The sequence below is a fragment of the Dama dama genome, chromosome 27 (genome assembly GCF_033118175.1).
Source record: "Dama dama isolate Ldn47 chromosome 27, ASM3311817v1, whole genome shotgun sequence".
Lineage (NCBI taxonomy): Eukaryota > Metazoa > Chordata > Mammalia > Artiodactyla > Cervidae > Dama > Dama dama.
In genome coordinates this window covers 25,635,654-25,661,065 of record NC_083707.1, presented here as the reverse complement: position 1 = coordinate 25,661,065, position 25,412 = coordinate 25,635,654, and the positions used below count along the sequence as shown (strand labels likewise).

Below are 25,412 nucleotides of genomic sequence, written 5' to 3'. Positions count from 1 at the left end.
GGATTTATGGAGAGAGTAGATTACTGGTTGCCTAGGGCTGCAAAAGGCAGGGCCAAGTGGGGACTGATTGCTAATAGGTCTTTAGGGCTTCCCTTGGTGGCTCAGCTGGTAAAGAATCTGTCTGCAATGTGGGAGACCTAGGTTCAATCCCTGGGATGGGAAGATCCCCTGGAGAAGGAAAAGGCTATCCACTCCAGTATTCTGGCCTGGAGAATTCCATGGACTGTATAGTCCATGGGGTTGCAAAGAGTCAGACATGACTGAGTGACTTTCACTTTCATGGGGTCTTCTGGGAGGGAGGGATAAAAAAATGTTCTAGGTGAAAGGCTTGTCTTTGTTCTTAACCTTAGTACCCTTGAACTTGCAGTTAGTCTGAGAAGTGAAGGTGGTCTTGGGGAATCCAGGACACACAAAAATAAATAAATAAAAAATAAAATTAATTGTGGTGATGACTGCCAACACCACAAATATACTAAAAATCATTGGATTGTACACTTTTTTAAATGGGTGAATTGTGCTGGATGTAAATTACATCTCAGAAAAGCTGTTCAACCTGAATCCAGAAAGGCTTTTCTAACTTTTTTTCAGTTGCTGACATGGATGTATCAGAAGGATAGACCAGACTCAGGACTGGCCTCAGCTCTGCAGTGTACTCAAAGGTGGATAAAACAAACACTGTCAAGCTAAACCTCATCACTGTGAGAGCAGCACTTGAAACTCAGGCTGTGAGAATCCGGTTCTAGAATAAACATTCTGTATGGAATTAGGAGTCCTAACAAGTGAACAGAAGGGAAAATTGATATAAACAGAACTATTTCTATAAAAATAAAAGCTATCAATGATTATGCATTTACTGTCAGGCACTATGTCAAGTGCAGTACATATTTTCACCCAACATTCAGGATTGCCCTGAGGAGGTGGGCATCATTATCGACATGTTATAGATAAGCAATCTGAAAACAAGTTAAGTAAACTCCCTGAGGAGAGCCAGCTTGTATGTGGTCAAGGTGGGATTTAACCTGAATCTGTCTGACTTTTAGGTCTTAATTACTATGCAATAGAACGGTTTAAGATATTTGCACTGTATGCATAACATTTTTATCTGTATCTCCTATTACGTCATGTTCTCTTTCTCTCCATACACGTATCTCTTAGCTTTACCCTCTAGTCCATGTCTCCGGATGTCATTTTGGAGTGAACCCTTGTGAAAACCTTAAGACAGGGAGTTCATAGGAATTGCCACTGACAGTAGCGATACTGTTGTCATAGTAACCAATCTACCAAACTGGTCCCTGCAAGGAGCCGCACACTTCTGCGTCTATAAGGCACCAATACTGGCTGAACTCCCTCACAGTATCAATGGCCCTCTGTTCATGCATATGGGGTAGAAAGTGCTGAGGTCCTGGTGTGCATCTTAAAGCATTAAAGTTCTTTCTTCTAAGTTTCCCTCCCTGACTCAAACATTTTCCATTCCATCTTCTAATCCTTTCCATTTACTCAGGATGTTCCAGGGACATTGGTTCTGAGGGGTGTGAAAAATCAGGGCCAGTCAGGATCCACAGCTTTGTTCTAAGCAGGAGTTACAAATATGACTACTTTCTTTTTTGGTGAAAAAGGCACACTCCCAACCCAGTAATTCTTCACTCAGTGTCAGACTCTGAATCTTTGTCCCTGCCCCAAACCTACACGCAAGACCTTTAGCTGATTAAAAAATTAAAAAAAAAACAAACACCTCTCGGGAGCCACTGTACAGAAAATTTCAAGTTGGCAGCCCACGGAGTACACTGTGTTGGGGGGCTACGCACACAAGACATCCACACGCATCCAACCATCTGCATTTTTCAACAATGCCCCTACATTTTCAAGGACTCTTTTCTTCTCTAACCTGGGTCTTTCTCTCTTCCTTCTCCTCTCCATTTCACTGGCCTCGCCTGTCTTCAGAGGCACCTGAAGGCACATAAGGCAGGGAAGTGAAACCGACTGTAATTCTTCAGTTCACTTCCCTGCAGCCTCCAGTGAGCCAGTCTCCATACGGTGGCCCAGCTGAGCTCGGAGGAAGCCTGGGTCCCAGCGCAGGTGCAACCACCAGCCCGCTGGCAGGCACCCTGGGAGAAGGGAGCCAGGCAGGGACACCAGAGGCCCTGCGAGCCGCAGAAAACCAAGCTTATACATCGAATGTATAAGATGAAAAAGAAGAGGGCCTCTCCTCTGTGAAAGGAAGAATAGGAGACTCTTGTAGTATCTAAAAAGGCCATCATTTTCCCTTTGAGGAATTAAACATGAATTGCTGGGAGCAATCAGAAATTCTGATTTCCCCATCTTCTTCTGATGCCCTTGTGTTCACCTTCGGATCCCTCCAACTTCGCTCTTAGGTCCTTACAAGTCTATTTCTGTGCTATCAGGGAACTCACAAATCTGTTCAAGAGTGTTCTTGATGGGCAAAAATGTATTCAGGTAAATCTGTTTAGTGTATCTTTTAAAATTAAAAATTAATCAATTACAAATAGCACTTTCTGTTCGTAAGTTGTTTTTTTTTTTCTCATGTTCTCAGCTGATCTTGACCAAAACCCCGGGAAGTTGAACTATATAATTCTTAACCCATTTTACTCAGCTAAAGTGGAGCCAAGATACACATTTAGGTTTATGAATTCAAAGGTGGCAGTGTTTCCTGTATAGTGCTGTTCATTTAGTCAGTTCAAGTATAAAAGCCTGCTGATTTTTCCATATGGGATTCATCCACGTAGTGGTTAATCCTTAGCAGGGCTGACAACTTCCTCTATGATTCTGACCACACCTCTTCCACAGTCTCTAGTCATCATTCGTTTTGTCAGCTCCTGGAAGTTACCAACTCTTTGCTGCCTAGTATTCTCTTAGCTTGTGCCTCCCTGCTTTCAGACCCTGCCCTCCCCCAGACCCGTTACTCTGGACATCTCAACTCTCAAAGCTCATCTTTCTTTCTTTCTTTTTTTAGAATATAATTTCTTTACAATATTGTGTTGTTTCAACTGTACAATGAAGTGCATCCGCTCCATGTATACATGTATCCCCTCCTTTCCGATCTCCCAATCCCACCCCCTAGGTCATCACAGAGCCACAAGCTGAGCTCCTTGTCCAAAATAGCAGCTTCGCACCAGCTACCTCTTTTACACACGCGGAGGTAGTGGTATAGTTGCTCAGTTGTGTCCAACTCTTGTGAACTCGTGGACAGTAGCCTGTCAGGCTCCTCTGTCCATGGGATTTCGCAGGCAAGAATACTGGAGTGGGCTGCCATTTCCTTCTCCATTTTACACGTGATAGTGTATCTATGTCACCGCTACTCTCCCGATTCGTCCTAGCCTCCTCTTCCCTCCCTGCGTCCACATATCCATTCTCCACATCCGCATCTCTATTCCTACTCTGGAAATAGGTTCATCTTAAACTTCTGCAGAGGAAAAATTCTTCGGCCACTGTGACAAGGTTACAGCACCTTGTTAGACCAGCTCTCAGAACAGGGCACTTTGCTAGTCTATAGCATGTATTATCAGTGTGATTAATTTGTGTAACTATTTACTCTTTTTCTTATATATAAACTACATGAAGTCATGAATGTGTCTATGTTCTTCACCCTATATCTCAGAACATGGCAGACTTTAGTGTGTTATACCTGTCTGACACAAGTTTGGGGGCCATTCCACAACAGAGGTTCTTGTTAGCAGTAAATTTGACGCATCGCCCCGAATTCCCACTGTGGGTGTGGCACGGTCACTGGCCTAGTTTAGAAAAGCTACCCAAGGTCGTGGAAGTCCCCTTGCTTCTCAGGTCTGCTGCCAGCACCAATTATACTGGGAATTAAGATTCACAATGAACACAGTCGTATTTTCTTCTCCTGTTGGCATAACCTTGAAACCCACACTTCTGAAACTACTCACTATATAGCATGAGAACAAAGAGTTATTTATAAACATTTTAGCTGATTACAAATGTATAATTATTGAACCAGATCAAGTTATAGGAGTGAAGGTTCCATGACTGACCGTTTTCTTTTGCTGACTTTTTTTTCTTTTGAGGAATCAGGCTTTTTCCCTTTTAGTGGAACATTGTAACTCTGTAAATTATATGTTCACTATGTAGTGACTTAAATGCTTCTTAATTTGTGCTTATGAGTCCAACACATATTGAGTGCGTATATTCTCCAAACTTTAGAATTTTCTTGCTTATCCTCCCTTACTACTAGTTCTCTTTTTGTTTCTTTTTAAGATGGTTTATTTATTAATACTTTTTTTGATTTACTATATTTCTGTGTACTTCTGTTACTGCTGTTTTGTTTTTCTTTTACTTCCCTATGATTTATTTTCTTTCTACCTCAAATATTTGCTATTTTCATTCCTCAACTACTGTAGGTTTTCTCTAGTACCTTTCTGCCTTACTTCTAATGTTGCAAATAGTTCTAACATGATTGTCATTCACATTTGTGAAGAAACAAGCCCTTTTGATATTTACAGTAAAATAGACGCTACAACTGAGAGTCCTTCCCCTGGCTACCTTACTCTCCTGTCCATATCAAAATAGTGCTTATTTGTTTTTTTTTTTTTTTTTTAAGAGAAATCATCACTACTAATCCATGCATCATAAACTATCTTGGATGTTAATGAAAAGGACACAGCACTGAATATATTTTCTGGAATTCAACATGAATGAGAGAAGGCACAAACACTATGGTGTAGCAATTCTTAAGATGATTTTTTTTTAATTGTCAAGGAGTTTTTTTTGTTTTATTTTTAATGTATTTTTTGTTGTTGTTGAAGGATAATTGCTTTACTTGAAATAAAATGTAAACAGAATAAAATCTCAATTAGAGTAATCTTATTTTCTGTTAATGAAACATACAGGCATTTTTATAATTCTGGCTTCTACCTGTTGTATTTATCAACTATAAATATTATCAACATGAGCTCTCTATTGTTTTCTCAGAAACAAAGCTGATATTCTCCAGGACTCCAGTGCACACAAATCTAGAGGAGGAAAATCTCTTGGTTCCAATTCAAGCTTCAAGGCTTTGTTTTGGTTTGTTTTATTTTCACAATTAGTTTTCACAGTTAAATTGTAAAGTTCTTAGTTTGGTTTTTTTTTTTTTTAAGATTTTTCTGGATGTGGACCATTTTAAAGTCTTTATTCAATTTGTTACAATATTGCTCCTGTTTTTTTATGGTTCGGTTTCTTGGCCATAAGGCATGTGGGATCTTTGCTCCCTGACCAGGGATTGAACCTGCTTCCCTTGCCTTGGAAGGAGAACTCTTTTAACTATTGGACTCTCAGGGAAATCACTTTTATGAGTTTATTTAAAACATATCAGTTCACCTTACTTTTAGAGTCAATAATCATAGCACTAAATCTCAGCAATCTCATTATTTAGCCCCTTAGTCTCAGAATTAGTTAATAGAGTATGTAGACCAGCAGGAAAGAATCTGAGCTTTCTACTCTCTTCCTCTCGCTTGGTGGTTTGAAGACGAGTTAGAAAATTGGAAATTTTAATCACTACTATGCTGTGGCAAAACAAAGATGTGGAGGCGTCAATTGGAGTTTGTTTTTCCTAGAAGTCATATTTACAATATTCAATCATAACAAGAGGCTATACTTCAAAGGATGACAACTGATTCAACTCACCATTATTCAGATAATTGGACAACTTACTTATTTTCTCTGAGCCTCAATTGTCTAATGTTTTAAAAGACTGAAAGGACTAGAAAGAATGTAAGTAATATATTAAGCACATTCATGCTCAACTAGTCAGTGCTCAACTAGTGATATCTACCATTATTATTGGTAAACAGCAGTTGTGTGCTGTGCAAGCATCTTTAAAATCATCTCCACTTTTATCTTCTCTTGGCTTTGTCAATTCATATAAAACTGAAACAAATCCTAAGTGTCTACCACAATTATGTTTAAGACCAATACCAGTTCATACTGAACTCACATTTTGGGGTCAAGGCTAGGCACTTGATCTAGTTGGGAGATAAATACACAAGCCAAACCTACAACCTACAGCACACGTGCTCTGCTAGGGGTTACCCACTGTGGAGAGGCAAAGAGGTTCTACAGATACACTCAATCCAGCTGATTCACTTAGAAATCAGAAGTCCTGACAACAATGCCCTTTGATCACAGCAGCTGGAGATATAGTTTGGCATTTGGAAAAGTAATTGTTCATGTGTTCATTTATATGCCTAGATTAGTTTATTCAATATGTGCATGTCAATCTCAGAAAGCAGTGCATTAAATGTACCTGGCTCCTCTAATTTCCTACCGGAAATCATTAAAATACCATATCAATGATATTAAAGCCTATCCTGAATAATGACCAGTCTATGTTAGTTGGGTCTATATCCAGTATGTTTGTGAAAACGAGCAGCTCATTCACTGCTTTAATTAATCACCATTTACCTTCCCGGGATCACTGTTTAAATTCTTAAGTCTTACCATGGAAAGTTGAAATTTTAACTTGGCAGGGTAGAATTATTTAGATGTGAACTCTTTCCAAACAGAAGCAAGAAGACCAGTGGGATTCTTTCTACTAGAATAAGGGTAAAGTGTTGTGTCCCTGTTCACTGATATAGCCCAAGTGCCTAAAATGGGTTTTGGCAAACTGTGACTCACAGAGCAAACCCAGCCTGCCTCTCGTTTTTACAATAGTCCCCACTGCCACCCCTAGAATGGTTGTTACATTTTAAAAGGGTTGAAAAGAATCAGAAGAAGAATAATATTTCATAACATGCAAAAATCACCTGAAATGTTGATGCTCACAAATGTTGTATTGTAACACAGCCATGCTCATTCATTTATGTATTATTTTGTGTTACCACGGTTGTTTCTGTGCTACCAAGGAAGAGTGACATAGTTGCAACAGAATTAATATGACCCTGAAGCCAAGTATAATTACTATTTGACCTTTAACAGGAAAAGAAAAAAGCTGACCTCTAGTCCAGAGTAATATCCCTCCTTAGCTTCTTTTAAAATCAGATACATTAAAATTTAACCCTTACTATATAGCACAGGGAACTCTGCTCAATATTCTGGAACAACCTAATTGAAAAAAGAACTCGAAAAAGAAGAGATACGTGTATACGTATAACTGGATCACTTTGTTGTACATCTGAAACTAACACAACATTGTAAATCAATTGTACTCCAATGTAAAATAAAAAGTTAAAAAAAAAATAAAATTTAACCCTCACAAATGTCTTTCCAAAACAGAAGTCTTAACTTTACATATAACTCTAAGGCCAATCAGCAGATTATATGACAGGATAGAGAGGCTCACAGTAATAAGTAGAAACACCATTGATGAGAACACAGACTCAAGAGCCACCATGCTTGGCTCAGACTTTGGCTCTGCCACTTACTAGTTGTGTCGCCATGGGCAAAATGTTTAACTGCCCTGTGCCCCAGTTTTTCCACCTATAAAATGAGGCAAATGATGGTATCCATCCCTTAGGGCTATTATGAGCATTGAATAAGTTTGTGTTTGTAAAACACTTAGAACCTCATCTGGTATGAAGTAACTACTGTAACATATTTTTCACTGACTTTTTAAGGTAGAAAGTTGGGATAACTTAGAAATTAGCTAAGGTAACGAGAGAGCCCAATGTGTTCAAAATGGGGAAAAAGACAAAGGTGAGTTGAAATATGAACATGTCCACTGTGGTCAGTAAGTACTCTGAGCCAGTGCAATGCACTAATATATACTCTAACTGCCTTCTGATTGTAGGATATAACTATTTGTCTCCCATACCTGTGACATAATTCTGTAATCAATGGTCCTGTTTGAGATAATAAACAAATTGTATTCTGAATGGCTGAGTGACTTCTGATATGAAACTCTAACTACCTAACAAGTTCTTATCTGAGGGTACCAAATTGACATAAAGGGAAGCGATGATTTAAAGCATTCATGGATACAAGATGAGTTTGCTTTGTTGAGGTTTTATTCAGGTCTTAGGAAGGGAACCAATGGAAAATATTATCCTACATTTAAAGAAACACTTTCTAAGCACCAAAACCAGGAGTCAAAACTATGCCTTAAGGAATTCTAATGGCTTTTTAATCATTGCAAGTCATTTTAGCAAGTAGATAATCAGTACTCCTGATGATTAAATAGATTTTTATATCAATTTATGTGAAATCTTTGAAAAGACTGAAGAAAGTGAATTTTTTATAAAGTAACCTTTTATCTTCTATAAAATATAATCTCTTGAAAACTATACTTCAATACAGGACTGTATATGGGACTGCAATAACTTGTAATTAAATATTCAAAAATATAATTATTTTTATAAATGCTTTTCTGTTACAGGTGTTTTCTTGGAGAAAGTTCAATTAATTTTTGCTATGTGCAATAGGAGTCAAGATTAAAGAACATATTGGGAAAACGTAATACTGAGGCTTTCTTATTTTATAATTTCCATTCCTTCAACTTTCAGTAAATGTTTATTTAACTGTTACACTGTGGGAGGTGCAATGAAAATGTAAGAGATCCAGTCCAATTTGATTTACTTGGGACAATTACTAAATTATGCATAACAACTTAAAAAATACAAATAAAAAACTTTTTGGGGTTTCTCGCATTGAACTTGCACTCTAAGTTTTTGATATTTACTTTTTAATGCACTAAATGTTGCAAGTCATGCCACTTTATTAAATTTTTGTGCTTTAGAAGCCTTTAATAATAGTTATTCTAGAAACTTTTCCAAAAACTTCTGTGTCCCATTTCTTGCAATAAAGCAAAATAAAAATAACTAAGGAATAAGATTTCAAAATATTTTAATTTTTGTCCAATCATGTCCTGTGATTTTAAATTAGTTATGTATATATTTGAATATAAGATAATAAGTCTCTTATTTTTTAATATCATCAGTGCTCAGTTTGCTAAAATAAAATAGAATCTAAGTATAAATGGCATAATAAGAAAAACTAACAACTAAGACAAAATTAAATTAATTTGCATATTTATAAAGTCTCTATGCTTGGCTTGCTTTATTTTTTAGACTTAAAAAATTCCAAATTACTCAATAATTTAAAATTTTTAAAAAATATATATAATTATTATATTAATATTCCTGCATTCTATAGAAAACATGTACTCTTAAACAAGTAAATTCCTTTGAAGTTATTCTATTTGCTTGAATTTTGAACTTATTCCAATAGACTGGCCAGTTTTAATTTTTCAACTCCTTCTCTGAATTTGAGGAGCTCTTTCATATTTAGACTTTAGAAACTACAGATGGATAAAAAGTAATAAATACAATGCCCTTCCATCCAATTGTCTTCAATAAAACTGATGCAATTTCAAAAATAATTGTTTAACACATCTATCCCTCTGTTAAACTACATGTAAAACTGAGAGAACATTTTTATATTATGCTGACACTAAAATAAATGGGCTGATATCATACTATTGGTTGCAACTTACAGCATTTTTGTCTACATTAAAGCTAAGGTCTTGGTGATTATTCTTGCATTCTTTCTGTGAATTAAAATCAGAATAATGTAATTAGTCCCCCAAATTAAAATGCTATGGTTACTAATAATGGAACAAAGTCTAAAATTATATTACTTTGAGATCAACAATAGGTTCACATGAACTGTTTTCCAGATCTGCTTTTTAAGGAAAATACAGTCTCCTTCCTACTGCGGAAGTATCAGATTCTTGCAGCATCCATGACACTTGTAAGCATTCAGTGGTCAGACGGCACTACATATCCTTCAAATGATATGGCCCAGTGAAGCTGGACCGTGTGGTCACGGAGCCAGGCAGCCTGGTATCTCAGCCATCCACCACGACAGAGCCAGAAGGCCCCAGCTGGCGTGCTGAATCCAGACTAAGGTGAGAAATGGATTTTTCATTTTGAAAGTCAACTCTTCTAACACTGAAACCTAGGACATATTTATCAGGTAAAAGTGCATTGAGGACTTTAGGCTTATTTATTGGATCAAATGTATAATTCTCATTTCACCCCGTTACTCTTAGGACAAGTTAAATCTTAATTTTATTTTCCTTCTGGGTTTCTGAATTTACACTAGATAGTACATTTTAAAACATATGAATACATGTGTGTTCAGGACTATAACTGAATATGTAAGATATATGCTAAATTATGTATACCTGTAAGTTGTTAAAAAGTCATAAAAGTTAAATAACAGAATATTGATCACCAATGTTCCTTGGTGTGGTGACATTTGCCCATCACATTAAATTTACCAACTTGATCTTTAGACAAATGGGAACTCTTACAAAATAAAAATACATTTCAAGTCCTAGTTGTCATTTGGACTTATGTATTCACTATTCAAGCATAAGAGTTTGGATTCTTGCTTGTGTTATTGTCTTGCTAGTGTTATCTTGCAACGCTACAAGTTATTAATTCATTTCTTACCAACAGTAGAAAAATCAACTTACAAGATTTCTAAGTTCAAGATTTCCCATGCCTCCCATGGGCCTCACATGACCACCAGTGCTCCCTAAACAACTAGAGAATTATCTTCCAGTTTCCTAAACTTCAGTTACCCAGGTCTGGTAGAAACATCATGATGAAAAAATAAACCTTTAATTCTATAAGGGTGCAGAAAGTGGACCCCATCTTCCAGACATCCTTCTGAGTTAAACCATGCACTTTCTAACACAACACTTAGTGGATGAGACTGGGGTACCTGGCATCTGGACTCGCGATGTTTTATCCTGAGAAACTGAGAAGACACTGCTTCTTTTCTAAAAAGAGAAAGCAACCCTCTGCGAGGGCTCATTAAAAAGGGTTTTAAAACTGGAGCCAATAAAACAGAATTGTCAATTCCTACAGTCTTTTTTTTTTTTTTTAATCTCAGCAGCATTTTAAAAAGGCATTGTTTTTCTCTCTCCCCTTGGACAGGAAATCCTACTTTCAGTACACACACGGGACACATTCCAAATAGCAACAACAACAATTCTCCAACTCCTTTGTGACTTCAGAGCAGGCGCACAGACCTAACTGCAGCTAGATGAACCACTCCTCAGTTTTCAACTGTGCTCCCCTTTGACACGGGAGCTACTTAGGCAGGCTTCACTCTGCCTCCCTGAAACCTCTTGCTTGGCTCTCCTTTAAAAGTGAAAAGGATAAGGTCTTCCTTTTTCCAAGACAGAAAAGTTTGTCTGGGCGATGCCAGACTTTCCAACACTGACCCTAAAAGACAAAGCCTTTTAACCTCCAAGGGGAGCAACCCCCAAACAAACAAACGAACAAAATAACTTCAGTTGTTGGAATGAATGAAAAGCTTTTCTTCTGGAGTTATCCCCTGGCACTTCTGCTTGCCCGAAGCAGGAAATGGGTGGAGTGGGCGGGGGTACTTCTCACCACAGGATCCTTTTCCTTAAGCCAAGCCTATTTTGAGACGTAGAGGGAGGACTGGGTAGGAAGACTTCCCAAGCTGTACTTCCAATGGCCCGAACCTTTGGTCCCACCTGCCTGTCAATTTCAGCCCAGGAGTCCATCTTCCTCTCTGCGGATACTGAGAACGTGGACTTTCTGGGATGCACGGAGGCCAGTTTCCCGTTGACCTTTCAGGGACTCTGAAATCAACTCCCCAACCCCCCACCCCACAGTCTGAATTGTTTGTTTTCAGTTGTTTTCAGCCTGCAGGAGCCTCCTGTTCAGCACACCCCTCTCCCTCCTCGTCTCTGCCCTCTCCCCTCCCTCCGGCCTCTCGGGCTCCCCCCACCCCCACCGCACCCCACCCACCCCCCACCTTTGTTGTCTCATACCTGCTGGCCAGGCTCTGCCTGCAGTGCTGCCTGAAGGGCATCAGGTGGTAGTTCATGGCGTCCAGCAGCAGCTTCTGGCAGACCGGGTCGGTGCGCATGAAATCCACCGACTGGACCCGCTCCACCAGCTCGGGGGCCGGGATGAGCGCGAAGCGGAGGCGCTTCATGAGGTCGGGCGCGTACTGCATGCGGGTCTCGCGGTCGTGCTCCAGCCAGAGCACGGACATCTGGAAGAGCGCCAGCTCCGACTCCACGGGGGGCGGCAGCGAATCCAGCAGGGCGCGCATCTCCTCGAAGTTGAGCAGCAGCACATCCTCCACCAGGTACTTGTTGGCCAGCTTCTTGGTCTCCTCCAGGCCGTGCAGCGCGGCGATCTTGCACACCTGCTTGTAGTTCTGCACCGAGATCTGGTCGTTGAGGAACTGCACACAAAGCTTGGTGACCTGGGGGATGTGCAAAATCTTGCTGACCGACAGCACCTCCTCCACCGTGTCCAGGGAGAGGGTCACGTTGGCCGTGTAGAGGTACTCCAGCACCAGGCGCAGCCCGATGGACGAGCAGCCCTGGAGCACCAGGTTGTTGATGGCCCGGGGACTGGTCAGCAGCTTGTCGTCGGGGGAGGAGGATGGAGTGCCGGGCTCCTCCTGCGCTGGCGGCGGCGGCGGCTGCTGCTGCGGCGGCTGCTGCGGTGGGTCCTTGGGGGCCCCCAGGCCGTCCTGGCCGCCGACCCCTCCCCCGAGAGGGGGGTGACTGGAGAAGAGCGATCGGAAGTACTGCGAGCAGGAGGCCAGCACGGCCTTGTGGCAGTGGAACTGCTGGCCCTGGGCCGTCAGGGTCACGTCGCAAAACAGCTGCTTCCTCCACAGCAGGTTGAGGCCGTGCAGCAGGTTGTCGCTGTGGCTGGGGTCGAAGGTGGAGGTCCGGTCCCCGGATCTGGACATGGCGAGCTGCCTCGGCGCACCTGGCTTTAAACCCGCCTCCGACCTGGCAGACAGGGGTGGGGGATGGGAGGGAGGTGAGCAGGGTGGTGGAGGGGGGGTGGGGTGTGGTCGAGGTGGGGCAGGGTGTGGAGGGGAGGGGAGGGCAAAGAACCACGGTCAGTGCTCAGCTCAGGTCTCCGGACGGACCCGACCCCAAGAGGCAGGTCTGAAGGTGCTGGATCCGTGAGCGCCCCCCCCCCCGCCCCCCGGGGCCCTGTCTGGGGGTCCGGGCGCCCGCTCGGCTCCCCGCTACTCCTCTCTCCGCGACCCCCACACTTGGTCCCTCACTTTTCCTAAAACCACCCGGGCTCGGCTCTCGGCGGCGACAGCGATGGCAGCAGCGACGGCAAAGTGGCGGCTGAGGCCGAGACACCTCGTGGGCTCGTGTCCATGCCGGGCCGGGGCGGGGAGAGGCCGGGGCGTGGGGAGCCCGGGGGGGGGGGGGCCCCAAGAGCTCAGAGGCGACCGTCGACGGAGCTTCCAGGTCACCTCGGCGCCCGCAGCTTTGCGATTCGCAGTTGGTCCAGTTTTGGGGGTGGGTGGGTGGGCAAGGGGGCCCGACAAGCGTGCGGGAAGGGGGGCGATCCTTAGCCCTCCAAACGCTGGGAACCCCTTCGATTATCCGCGCTGCCCCGAGAAACTCCCGGGCTAATCGTCTGCGGAAGCAGATAAAGCCCTTTCTTCTCCCGGGAAAGTGCAGCGGAGCGCGGTGAGGACCAGCTCAGTGGACTCGGCAGAGGCGGGAGCTGTCCTTATCAATTCTAGCTCATTTCCCTCACCCCGGCCCTGCCTGCTTCTCTGCTTTCGCAAACTGTTGGCTTTCCCCGTCACCCACTCAGTTTTGCTAATTTTTCAGAGACGCCTCTAAACCTGGCAGGAGAATCCCTCCAGCCCCCCACCCCCGAGACCTGCCCCCCACCCCCCTCGCATTTTTAAGCGCGCAAGTTCGGGCATGTGTCTCCCCTTTCTCCGGCTGGGCGGCCCCGAGAAAGATGAGAAGGGAGGAAGTGGGACCACTGGGATGGATTAAGAGCCAGAGCCCGCAGGCCCGGTGGGATTCGCGTGGACAGTTCTCGCTCCCGGGCACGAGGCGCAGTGGCTTTAACTCCTGGAACTATGAGAAGTTCAAGTGTACTGGCAGGTGTTGGGGGAGGGGGTGGGGGGCTGTCCGATGGTGGGGGGGCGGGGTCTCTGCCTCCCACCCAGCATCGCCGCCCGAAGCCGCCGCTTCCTTCTGAGTCCCTGGGTGCAGCCCCCGGCGGCCCCCCACTCGGGCACCCCCACTCCCCGCCCCCGCCACCCGGCCCTGAAACTACTTCTGTAAAAAGTCTGAGCCGCCCGCATCTCGGCGGAGGAGGGCAGGAGGTGGGGGAGGCGAGGCGAAGTCGATACGCCGGGTCCTTAACCTGTAATTGCACCTTCTAGGGCTGAGCAGAAAGGGCCCCTCTCTGCCCACATCCCGCCCGCGCGACCGGGAGACCCGCCGCTGCCGCCGCCGCCGCCCGGCTCCGAGGGATCCCGCCGGACCGGCCCCTTCCACTGCGGCTCACTCTGCCCTGCCTGGCGCCAGTCCTGGATCGCCGGCTTCCTATTTCCACCGGACTGGGCTCCTCTCCACTCACTTTATCATCCCGTTCCAGGTGGACCCTAACCTCCCGCAAGCTCCCTCCCCCAGCAGCACCCGCCCCCCCACCCCCCCCGCAACGATGCGCCCCCCAAAGCGCAGGCTCTCCGAAACACCTCCCAGAGTCTCTCCCTTGAAGTGGACCCGGTCATACCTCCCTCTCGCTCTCCCCGCTTCGTTGTCTCTCCCCCCCACACCCCATCTTTTCCTGTTCCCCTTCCTTCTTGCTCTCCTCCTTTGCCTTCCCCCCCCATCTGCTTATTTCTTGCAATTGGAGTTTTATTCTTTATGAGCGTTTGCCACACAGCCACCCTCCCACCCCTCTGAAAGACTCCCTCCCCGGCCCTCCCCCTCGCCAACAACCCAAAAGACAGAACAAAATACACGCAAGGCAGACACAAGGCCAGAAACTTACCTGCTTTCAACCAGCTGCAAAGTCAAGGCTCACTTAAGCTCCCCCCCAAAAATCAATTGTCCTTCCTTTTTAAAGGTTTGCTCTCTCCTTGGGAGGGGGGTGGGAAACACCTTCTGGTTCCCAACTCCAGGCAGTCACTCTTTACAATTTATTTTGTCGTACATCATTTGATCACCATGAATTAGCAACAGCAAGAAAATGTAGGAGAGGGAGAAAAGAGAGAAAGAGAGAGGGAGAGAGAGAGGGAGAGAGAGGGAGAGTGAGAGAGGGAGCAGAGCTTTCTGCAAGAGAAGAAGAAGAAAAAATGTACGTGTGACAAATTATGCTACCAAGAAACAACACATCATTATCCTTGGGCCTGGGGCTCAGTGAGTCGTAACGAGAGTAATAGGAAATCCACGGTTGGGGAGAGAAACGGTCGTGCTTGGCCAGTAGAGAGAGACCATACAGGGGGATGGATGCTGGAGAGACTCGCAAAATTATGGCTCAAGGCTATTGTAAAAATTGTCGAGCGTAAATGACTGCGATTTCAAACATCTTTGGAAGAAAGAAGGGGAAAAAGCGAGCCCCCCTCCCTCTGGCTCCCTCTTTCTCCCTCTCTCTTCTCTCTCTCTATAAAGAACCGTCAAGTTTTACTGCACATTGCTAATTAGTCAATTTCTCTCTGCCTTCACAGGCTGGCGACTTCGCTGCTGAGCTGAAACTGCTAATTTCTGTGACCAGCTTTTTTCTTAGCTGTGATCTGGATGAATGAGTAGCTGTCTCACAGAGATGACAAAAATAAACTCTAATCCCCCCCAAAATTTCCACTACATCTTTCTCATGCATAGATTTATGATCTTCAAGCGCTCTGTGCAATATGCAAACTTTTTGTGTCTGTAGATGTGCTGTTGTTTCCAGATTTCTCTACATTGCTGCTTTTCCCTTTCACTCTGCACCCCCCCCCCACCCCCCTACACTGGGAAATGCAGAAACCGTCTGATCTCAAAGTCTGCCAAGATGCCACTTTATAGTGTCTTGGTGTTTGGGGTTTGGGTCTGACTTGGAAGTCAGGAGTCCTTGCCTAAGAACTGAGTGGCTGAGTGTACAGCGGGGGTGGGGGTAAGTAGACAGAATAGAGGACGGCTCTTCGCTTTACATTTACTTCCCTGCATCATTCAAGCTTTATGATCTTGTTGGAAAACATATTTTCTCCATCATTTTGTCGGGTTATACAACCATCTCGGAACTTCTCTGTCAGCTCTTCAGCAGGAAGGGTTCAAAAGTCACTTTATTTTTTTAATTGGAAGATTATCCTATTGTCAGATTTGCCTTTCAATTAGGAGTCTGATTTGCGGGAGCTAGAATCAAGTGCTAGGAGAGCCAGCTGCAATTTCACAAATGTAACCTTTAAACTTTGGAGCTCATCTGATATATAAGGTCGATCACAGAGAGCTCACATTTTTGACCCTGCTTAGCATGCAAAATGAACCCCAGCATGACTCTGGAATTTTAGCTGTACCAGAGATTCATGTGCATTTTGGTAGAGGACGTGTTCTCTTAGACTTATCTCATGATGAATTGCGCCCTTACATTTATAGCCCTGCATTTTGGTTGTCAGTGGGGGCTGGAGGTGTCCAAGAAAGGAAGGAAAAAAAAAAAGAAGCAGGAAAAGGAAGGTAGGTATGCCCTTGAAGAAAATGAACATGGAAGAAAGCTGGATCTGAGTTAAATTGAGTTTTGCTGGCTATTAAGTATATGAACATGATTCATTCTAACTGATATGTGCTCTGATTAGTAAACATATTAAAAAACACATCAGGGTACTACTGAAATCCTGCCTTTTAACCTTCCCCTTTGATTGGTAAAAGATGGAAGACACCTGCTTAAGGGAGGGGAAAACCTGAAAATTCTTTGGTTTAGAAGTCAGGAGTTTCCCACTTAACAATGATCAACATTAATATGCACATGGGATATTTACTCTTAAATAGACTAGGCAGGATCCAACCCAAGCGTTTATCCCTCACAATGGTCTTTCTTTATCAATATCCTAGGTTGTTTGAGAGCAAGACTACTTTATTCAATCTTGCTGAGATGCTGTGTTCTCATAGTCATATTTATAATAAAAAAAAGCCCCAATACATGATAAGATAATAGAAAAGGATTTTTTTTATTAGAGCAGGGAAAGGAAAGAGAACAGATTATCCAAATCTCTGGCCTTACTATTTTTTTTAAATTTCTCTTATTTAGTAGATCTTGAATAGGAAGACTGTGTAACTGTAATTTAGTGCCTTTTGGGGGTTCTGTTTCATTAGCAATTAAAGTTATCAAGTGTGTGAAGTGTCACCCAACTTTCAGACACTAAAAGTACAATTTTTATGGTATGCTTTTGATGTTGATCTTTTATGAGCTTCCAATGACATATTTGGAACTAAACCCAAAGGCAAATTAAGAGTATTGATCACTTAAATTATTGCCATCTTTCCATTTTATCATAAGGGAATTAGAAATTAAGGTTTTCTAGACCTTGAAGTATCTTAATTTTGAATTTCTACATATATGTATATATATATATATATTTATTGGTGGGATATATTGTTGATCACTAATTATGATTACTAGGACTTCTGCCATTTCCAAACAATAGAAAAGTCACATTTCAAAAATTTTAACTACCTCTAATTTCAATGCTTATTTAACAACTTGGGTAGAAGGGAAAGGGGGTGGTTAGGGATTGCAATTCTTAAACAGCTGTTAAAGTGGTTAGGCTGCTTTCTTCTGGATTTTGAAGTTACACTATTTGAGAATGTTTTAAATTCAGAGAAAAATTACAATTATGGCTCTTTTGTAAGCAATTAAAAAAGAATATTGATAATAAAATCCATTCACAATCTGTATATAAACTAATGTTTCTATCATGTACATTACACACATCCAATATCTTGCCCTGGCTTTGACTGAAATTATTGCAGAACTCACAAATGATATGACACTATTTACAATAAATCCCGTTATGAGAGATTCAATTTGCAGCAATCAGATGCTAGCTACTAAGCGATTGTAAGTATTTGAATTTTATCCTACTTCACTGTTCAACGTACAGAAATTGCATCTGTGTGTTTGATCTGTCCTGCTGAGCACTACCAGCAGCTTGCATCTCTGCCACTATTGTTTTTAAAATGGCAGGAAGGACGTGACTAGTCAAGAGCACTCAGCGGGATGGATTCCACATGGCTTAAGAGGAGCCAGAATTGTCTCACAAAAAAAATTAAATATGATCATGTAGTCATCTAATTCAAGCAGTCTTCGTACTTCAACAGAATTATCAAATTTATTCATCAGTGAATCTGCATTTAAACTATGTACAGTGGAAAGCTGCTGAGCCTGCTGGCACTGAGCAGTCTAACCAGAGCTACCACCAGCTCTGAGCAGGCTGGTCCGCCTTTAGGGTAGCAGGGAGCCGGGTGACTCTGGTTCACATTGCTCAGGGCCATTTCACCTCACTGGGTGAACTCAAGTTTCTCTTCAGAGCAGATCAAGAAGGGTTTTGCTGCCTAACAGGAGGGGACATCCACATTGAAACTTTCTCTCCTTCTTGACTTTTTTGCTTAAGATGTATGAGTCATCTTCCAATTATTTAAACACCAAAGTCTGGCCTCTCCCATGTATCTTTCAGTTAGTCAATACTCCTTCCTGTGACCTGACCTTTCAGACTGCCACCATGGGAAGACAAGTAGAGATACTATTCCATTTTATAATAAAACTGAGGAGGGAAGGACCTCTTGATTCCCCAAAGTCAAGGAGTGGCAAAACCCAGACAAAACTCGTAGGTTTCTCATGTTTTGTTTTACATCTCCGGTAGATGTGGCCAGAGATGTCACAAACCATCAGCATCAAGAAGCTTATTGAAAAACAAAAACTGAAATAACAATAAAAGACAAGAAATAGTGCTATGGACTAGCACTTAGTCAAAAGCCAATGATTTACTATGGCCCCACGGTCAAACCCAGCTCCTTGGGCAGCATCCTGAGCTCCAGAATCTAGTTCTAGCACTGCTGGGAAGCCTGCTATTAGCTGTTTTCTGAACATGACCCTCTTTCAGCCACAGTGCCCATGCATAGGTTGTATCCTTAAAAGAGACCTTGCATGCTAAGTTGCTTCAGTCTTGTCCAACTTTTTGCGACCCTATGGACTGAAGCCCTCCAGGCTCCTCTGTCCATGGGATTCTCCAGGCAAGAATACTGGAGTAGGTTGCTATTTCCTTCCCCAGGGGCTCTTCCTGACCCAGGGATTGAGCCCATGTCCACCTGGGAGGCCCTTGGTTCTCTACATACAGAAATTCTGCCTAGCTCTCAAGATTAAACTCAGATTTCTGTCTGAGGTGGAACTTTTCTTGGCAACCTCAAGCAGAATAATAATAGCTAATACTTACTGAGCTTATTAGGGGCTTCCCTGGTGGCTCAGTGGTAAAGAATCCGCCTGCCAGTGCAGGAGATGCAGGTTTGATCCCTGAGTCAAGAAGATGCCCTGGAGAAGGAAATGGCAACCCACTCTAGTATTCTTGCCTGGGAAATCCCTTGGACAGAGGAGCCTGGCAGGCTAGAGTCCAAGGGGGTGCAAAGAGTCAGACACGACTTAGTGACTAAGCAGAAATGCACACATTGAGCTTATTACTTGTGTGGTGGACACTAGTTTAGTCTAAGTCCTTTAGATGTTTTACTTTCTTAATTCTCTTGCTAATCCTAGGAGAGTATGGTAGATTATAAGATTGGCCCCAATCTCCATCCTTCCCTGTATAAACACCCCGTAATAATGTGGCTTGGCTGATCTTCCCATCAAGAGTGGAGTCTATTTCCCCACCCTTAGAATGTGAGCTGGTCCTGTGACTTGCTTCAACCAGTAGAATCTGCCAGAAATGACTTTGTGCCAGCTGCAAATCTGAGCCTCAAGAGGCCCTGTGTATGTATGTAAAATTGGAGAATAATTGCTTTACAGTGTTGTGTTAGTCTCTGCCATAGAGCAAAGTGAATCAGCCGTTTGTATAGATGTATCGCACCCCTCTTGAGTCTCCCTCTCACCACTCCCCATCCCACCCTTCTAGGTCATCACAGAGCACCGAGCTGAATTCCCTGTGACACAGCAACTTTCCACTAGCTATCTATTTCACTCATGGTAGTAAGTAGATGTCAACGCTACTCTCCCAATTCGTCCCACCCTCCCATTTCCCCCAACGTCAACAAGTCCATTCTCTACATCTGCATCTCGATTTGCCCTGTAAATAGGTTCATCTGTACCATTTAGAGACCTTGTATATTTCAACTCTCCCTCTCTGGAGCCTGACAGCTGCCATGTGCAAAAGCCCAGGTTAGCCCATGGCTGATGAGATACCACATGGATGGAGCCATTCCCAGCTGACCTGATGACCCAACTCAGCCGAGATGGAAGAACTAACATAACCTGAATCACTGACCCACACAACGCTGAGCTAAATGAATGATTGCTGTTCAAGCCATTAGTTTTGGGGGTGATATACTCCATAGCAAAATTAGCTGATAAACAAAGTTTCTATTACCACAATTTTACCAATGAAAAGATGAATTGCAGAGAAATCAAGTGAAGTTTTCAGGCTCACAGAACATTTCAAAGGTAGTGCTGCAGTTCAGACCCCACAATCTGACTCCAGAGATGAACCAACCTGCTACCCTCAGTTGCCTAGTTTGTTAGTCGCTCAGTCGTATCCGACTCTATGCAACCTCTGGCCACAAAAGAAGTGCCTGCATCTTGTGACCTACGTGCATTCATTCATTCATCAATATGTTAAGTATTTATTAGACACCAGACAATGTGGTAAACATTGAAGATACAATGATGAATAAAACTGAATCCTTGCCCTCAAGGGGCTGATGATCTAATGGAGGAGATAGGCAGGTAAATTACTCATAGCAAGTGAATAATTACAATGTGATAATTGCTCTAATAAGGGTATGTGTAATGAACTACTGGAGCAGAAAAGGGCAGGCTGCTAACTTCCTTATAGTACATGTTATCTGTAATATTCTTTTGACATTTATTATTTACTTCTTTGTATTCTTAGTTGCTAATTTAGGAAAACATATTTTATGATCTCAGCTAGATTATAAGTTTCTAGGGTAGAAATAGCCTAGTGCCTGATAAAATCTCCCATGGTGCATGGCTCTATATCTTGCCCATAGTAGTTATTCAATAAATATATTGATGGACTATGAAAGGTAAATTTTCAAATTTATCAGGGTAACAGAAGAAAGAACAAGGAGATATTTCATAATTAAAGACTGTGTTGAGCGTTTAACTGAAGTGGTGCCTCTCAATCTCTTGATTATACTGATCTGTTATCTAAATATTAATAAAATCTTTATAATATTGTGAAATAAACAATTTTCTCAGCACACAGATAAGCGCTTGATGTGACCTTAGTGAGTGCTTCTCTCAAATCCTTCACTTGTGGCAACCATCACTCAACAAGTTGCTCTAAATACTTGAAGAGAGTCGTTACTTGCATGAAAATATCTAACTACTAAACATAGGTAGGGACTGCCCTGGTAACTCAGCTAGTAAAGAATCTGCCTGCAATGTGGCAGATCCTGGTTTGACTTCTGGATCAGGAAGATCCCCTGGAGAAGAGATAGGCTACCCACTCCAGTATTCTTGGGCTTCCCTGGTTGTTTAGATGGTGAAGAATCTGCCTGCAATGTGGGAGACCTAGATTTGATCCCTGGGTTGGGAAGATCCCCTGGAGAAGGGAAAGGCTACCCACTCCAGTATTCTGGCCTGGAGAATCCCTATGGACAAAGGGGCCTGGTGGGCTACAGTCCATATGGTTGCAAAGAGCTGGACACGACTGAGTGACTAAGCACAGCACAGTACAGAAAATATAGGTAGGAAAACACCTGCCTGTAAGAAAATACCATTTTCCTAAGCCTAGATTCTGGAAGCAAATCACCTGCATTTGAACCCTAGCTCTGTCTCTTACCACGTGTGCCACTTTGGGCAAATAACCTCCCTCTGCCCAGTTTTCTTATCTTGAAAATGGGGATAATCTATGTAGCACTTCCCTTCTAGGGTTTTATGATGCTTAACTTTTTGTAAATATTTGTAAAAATGCTCACTTAGACAAATAGTGTCATGTGAACATTTGTTAAGTAAAAAATCAACATATGTAGCTAGAGAATTTTTTCTTTTATTCCTTTCTTTTTCTTTTTTATGTTTTCTCTTCTGCATATTATGTCTAGTGTTCCACAAATACTGGATGGAGGAAGGAGTAGAAAAAGATCAACTTTTCTCAGGCAATGATTGCAGTGATTCATGATGCTATTCAAGAAGCTTTCATGAAAGAACTACTATTTTTGACTTTTCATTTTAGATATTTTATGTAACAGTTTACCTATAGTTTTCAAAGTCATCATTCTTTTATCTTTGGGGACATTTGTCATTTCATATACATGTTTTGAGTAATTGAGATTCTAAAACACTAAGGATATTCACTAATTTCATTTGTTCAGTCACTAAGGTGTGTCCAGCTCTTTGTGACCCCATGGACTGCTGCATGCAAGCTCTTCTGTCCTCCACTATTTAATGATTGGTGGCAGAATATATTTCTGATTCTGAAAGGTAGCTTTTTGGTGATAGGTTTTTATGCCAGTGACTGAGATGAGAGAGGATGTTATTGCACTTCAGCTTCTGTGTTTGATGTTACCTGTGACTCTGGACAAATCACTTTTCTTCTCCAGGTCTTAGTTTTCTCATATTTGGAGAGAGATAGCATTTCCTGCATTTAATTACTGTGTAGGTTTGTAGTGAGGGGAAATAACTAGAGTGAATGGTCCCCAAAGAACAATAGGGAATATTCCTAGTGGCTTGTGAAATAAGAAAAAGATTTAGATAATAAGAGAAGAAAAAAATTCTTCACCCCCTCAAAATTAGCCAAAGGCCTGGGATCAGAGGCATTTACTGAATCATCTTTGTAGAAGTAGTCAGATGAAAACAACAAGTCAAAAATTGAACGTATTTTGAGTGTATCACTAGAAATCATATTAGGTACTGCTGCTGCTGCTAAGTCACTTCAGTCGTGTCCGACTCTGTGTGACCCCATAGACGTCAGCCCACCAGGCTCCCCCGTCCCTGGGATTCTGCAGGCAAGAACACTGGAGTGGGTTGCCATCTCCTTCTCCAATGCATGAAAGTGAAAGTGAAGTCGCTCAGTCCTGTCCGACTCTTAGTGACCCCATAGACCGCAGCCTACCAGGCTCCTCCATCCATGGGATTCTCCAGGCAAGAACACTGGAGTGGGCTGCCATTTCCTTCTCCACATATTAGGTACATTCACAAATAAATTCTTTTGTATGCATCAAAAGTTTTCAAAGAGTTGGAGTTTATGAGCAAGTATTTATTCTTCTGTAGAAATGCTGTATTCCGAATGTTCATTAAAGAAAGGCATGGAACGCTTTCTTTATAAGCAAGACAATGCATCTTTATCATAAAGAATTATCGTGCAAATTTGAAAGTTATTCTAATCACCTTTTCCACCCTCGTTTTTCTTTTACTTGTGGCAATATTTTTTTTCTTTCTCTTATTAATTCTTAAAAACACAGGTATGTATTGTTGTGTTGGAATATTCACCAGCCCACTGAAATTTTTTGTAGTTAATAGAGAAAAATGACTTGCTTCTTAATCAAATACCTTTATGCCTAATCATTAATTATTAGTGTATCATTTCAAGGACATACTATCTTGACTGAGTCCAGGTTTTCCTTAGAGATGAGCTGTTTATATCTTGAAATATTTATTCTGCTTTCAGTTTTTTTGATATCACTGTAAATTTCCCCAGTTTTCCATTTTCAGAATAGTATTTCTCTGTTGCTTTGTCTAACCCTTTTCTCTACACACTCCTGATTCCTCCATCCCACCCCAGTATACCCAATGCTATTTCTAATTATATTATGTTTGCTTTATAATAAAACATTTCATAGTATTTCAGTAACATTGTTTAAATTCTATGAATTAATATTGTTTTGTTGTTGAAGAACTGTCTGACAGTTTGGATAAACTTAGGGAGTCTGTTGACTTAGGTGACAAATAATTAAAGAATTCTGCTGGGTATTTAATTTTATTTGTTAAAGAAGCTGACTAACTAAAGGATACGTTTTCTCAAAATCTGATAACAACATGCAGCCATTGCTAATACAGCCCAATAAATCTGAATTGGGATTCACTGGTGGCTCAGTGGTAAAGAATTTGCCTGCAATGCAGGAGATATGAGTTGCATCCCTAGGTGGGGAAGATCCCCTGGAGAAGGAAATGGCAACCCACTCCAGTATTCTTGCCTGGGAAATCTCATGGACAGAGGAACCTGGTGGGTTACAGTCCATGGGGTTGCGAAAGAGTTGGACATGACTTAATGACTAAGCAACAGCAACAAATCTGAATTGCAATCTTTTCATTTTGCCTTTACATCTTATTGAGCTCAACAATAAGACTAATTTAAATTCTCTGCGGGAACTTAAATCCCACCTGCAAGAATATTTTGTCCAGTTTTATCGTGTTTTATGTGAACAAAGTCCACAGTTAGCTCAAATTTCCTTAGTTTTACCTAATGTCCTTTGTCTGTTCTAGGATCCTATGTAGGATACCACATTACATTTAGCTGTCATATTTCCTTAGGTTCTTTTTGGCTGTATTGTTTCTCACACTTTCCTTGTTTTTGATGACCTTGAAACTTTTTCAGAATACTCATCAAATAATTTGTAGAATGTTTCTCAGGTGGGAGCTGTCTGATATTCTTCCTGTGATAATACTGGGGTTGTGGGTTTTGGGGAGGAGGACCACAGAGGTAAAGCCCCAGTTACTCACAGGACACCTGGTTGATGTTAAACTCGATCACTTGGCTGAGGTGGTATTTACCAGGTTTCTGCCCCCTAAAGATGCTCTTTATTATTTACTCCTCTTTCCATACTGCACTTCTTGGATATGTTTTTATTCACAGTCACACTTAAGGAGTGAAGAGGTATGCTTCAGGTTCTTTAGAGTGGAGACAAATCTCAAGTCACACAAGTGATTTGAGCTTTGTCTGCAAGGTAGATTTGTATATTCTCCTCTATCTATTTACTTAATCATTTATTTACCTCAGTATGGCCTCATGGATATCTATTTTGTACTTTGGGTTATAATCTGATACTACTTTATTTTGCTGCTCAAACTTGCAGTTTTGACCATTGGGAAGTCTTTCAGTTGGCTTCTGTATTCTTTGACATAGTCCCATCATTACCTCCCTTCCTTCCTCCCTCCCCTCCTTCCTGGCATGGCAGAATACTGCATGCTCATCTTGTTTAGTTCTTTCCATAATGCTAGAATCAACCATTTTCCCCAGGAATGCTGCTTGCCTTTTTGAAGAATGGTGTTAGGAGCAAAGATCTGAACATTAGATTGCTAGTTGATACAGGGTTTTTCACTTAGACATCCTCAGCTGACATAGCAAGCTGCATGTACACATCTATACATATTTCTATGTATAACCATCTGTATCTATAGTAAGCTAAACATGAGTTTACACTGATGTCTAACCCACTCTAAGTCACTACCAGCCAACCTAATTTTTTTTTTTTAATTAATTAA

The 25,412-nt window shown here is 42.1% G+C and overlaps 1 protein-coding gene and 1 long non-coding RNA gene across 2 annotated transcripts in view; one reads left to right on the top strand and one right to left on the bottom strand.

Moving 5' to 3' along the window:
- KLHL14 (kelch like family member 14) overlaps positions 1-13,083 on the bottom strand; it is a 110,186-nt gene extending 97,103 nt beyond the window's left edge. The window contains exons 1-2 of the mRNA XM_061130833.1: positions 13,036-13,083; positions 11,768-12,751 (exon numbers count right to left, since the gene is read on the bottom strand). Coding sequence (XP_060986816.1) covers positions 11,768-12,708 — 941 coding nt within the window. The 5' untranslated portion in view covers positions 12,709-12,751; positions 13,036-13,083. The remainder of the gene's footprint in view (positions 1-11,767; positions 12,752-13,035) is intronic.
- Positions 12,782-17,598, top strand: LOC133047554 (uncharacterized). Its single transcript, XR_009690772.1, has 3 exons — positions 12,782-12,919; positions 14,173-14,387; positions 15,463-17,598. It is a non-coding gene; the product is annotated as an uncharacterized LOC133047554 (long non-coding RNA).
- The last annotated feature ends 7,814 nt before the right edge of the window (positions 17,599-25,412 follow it).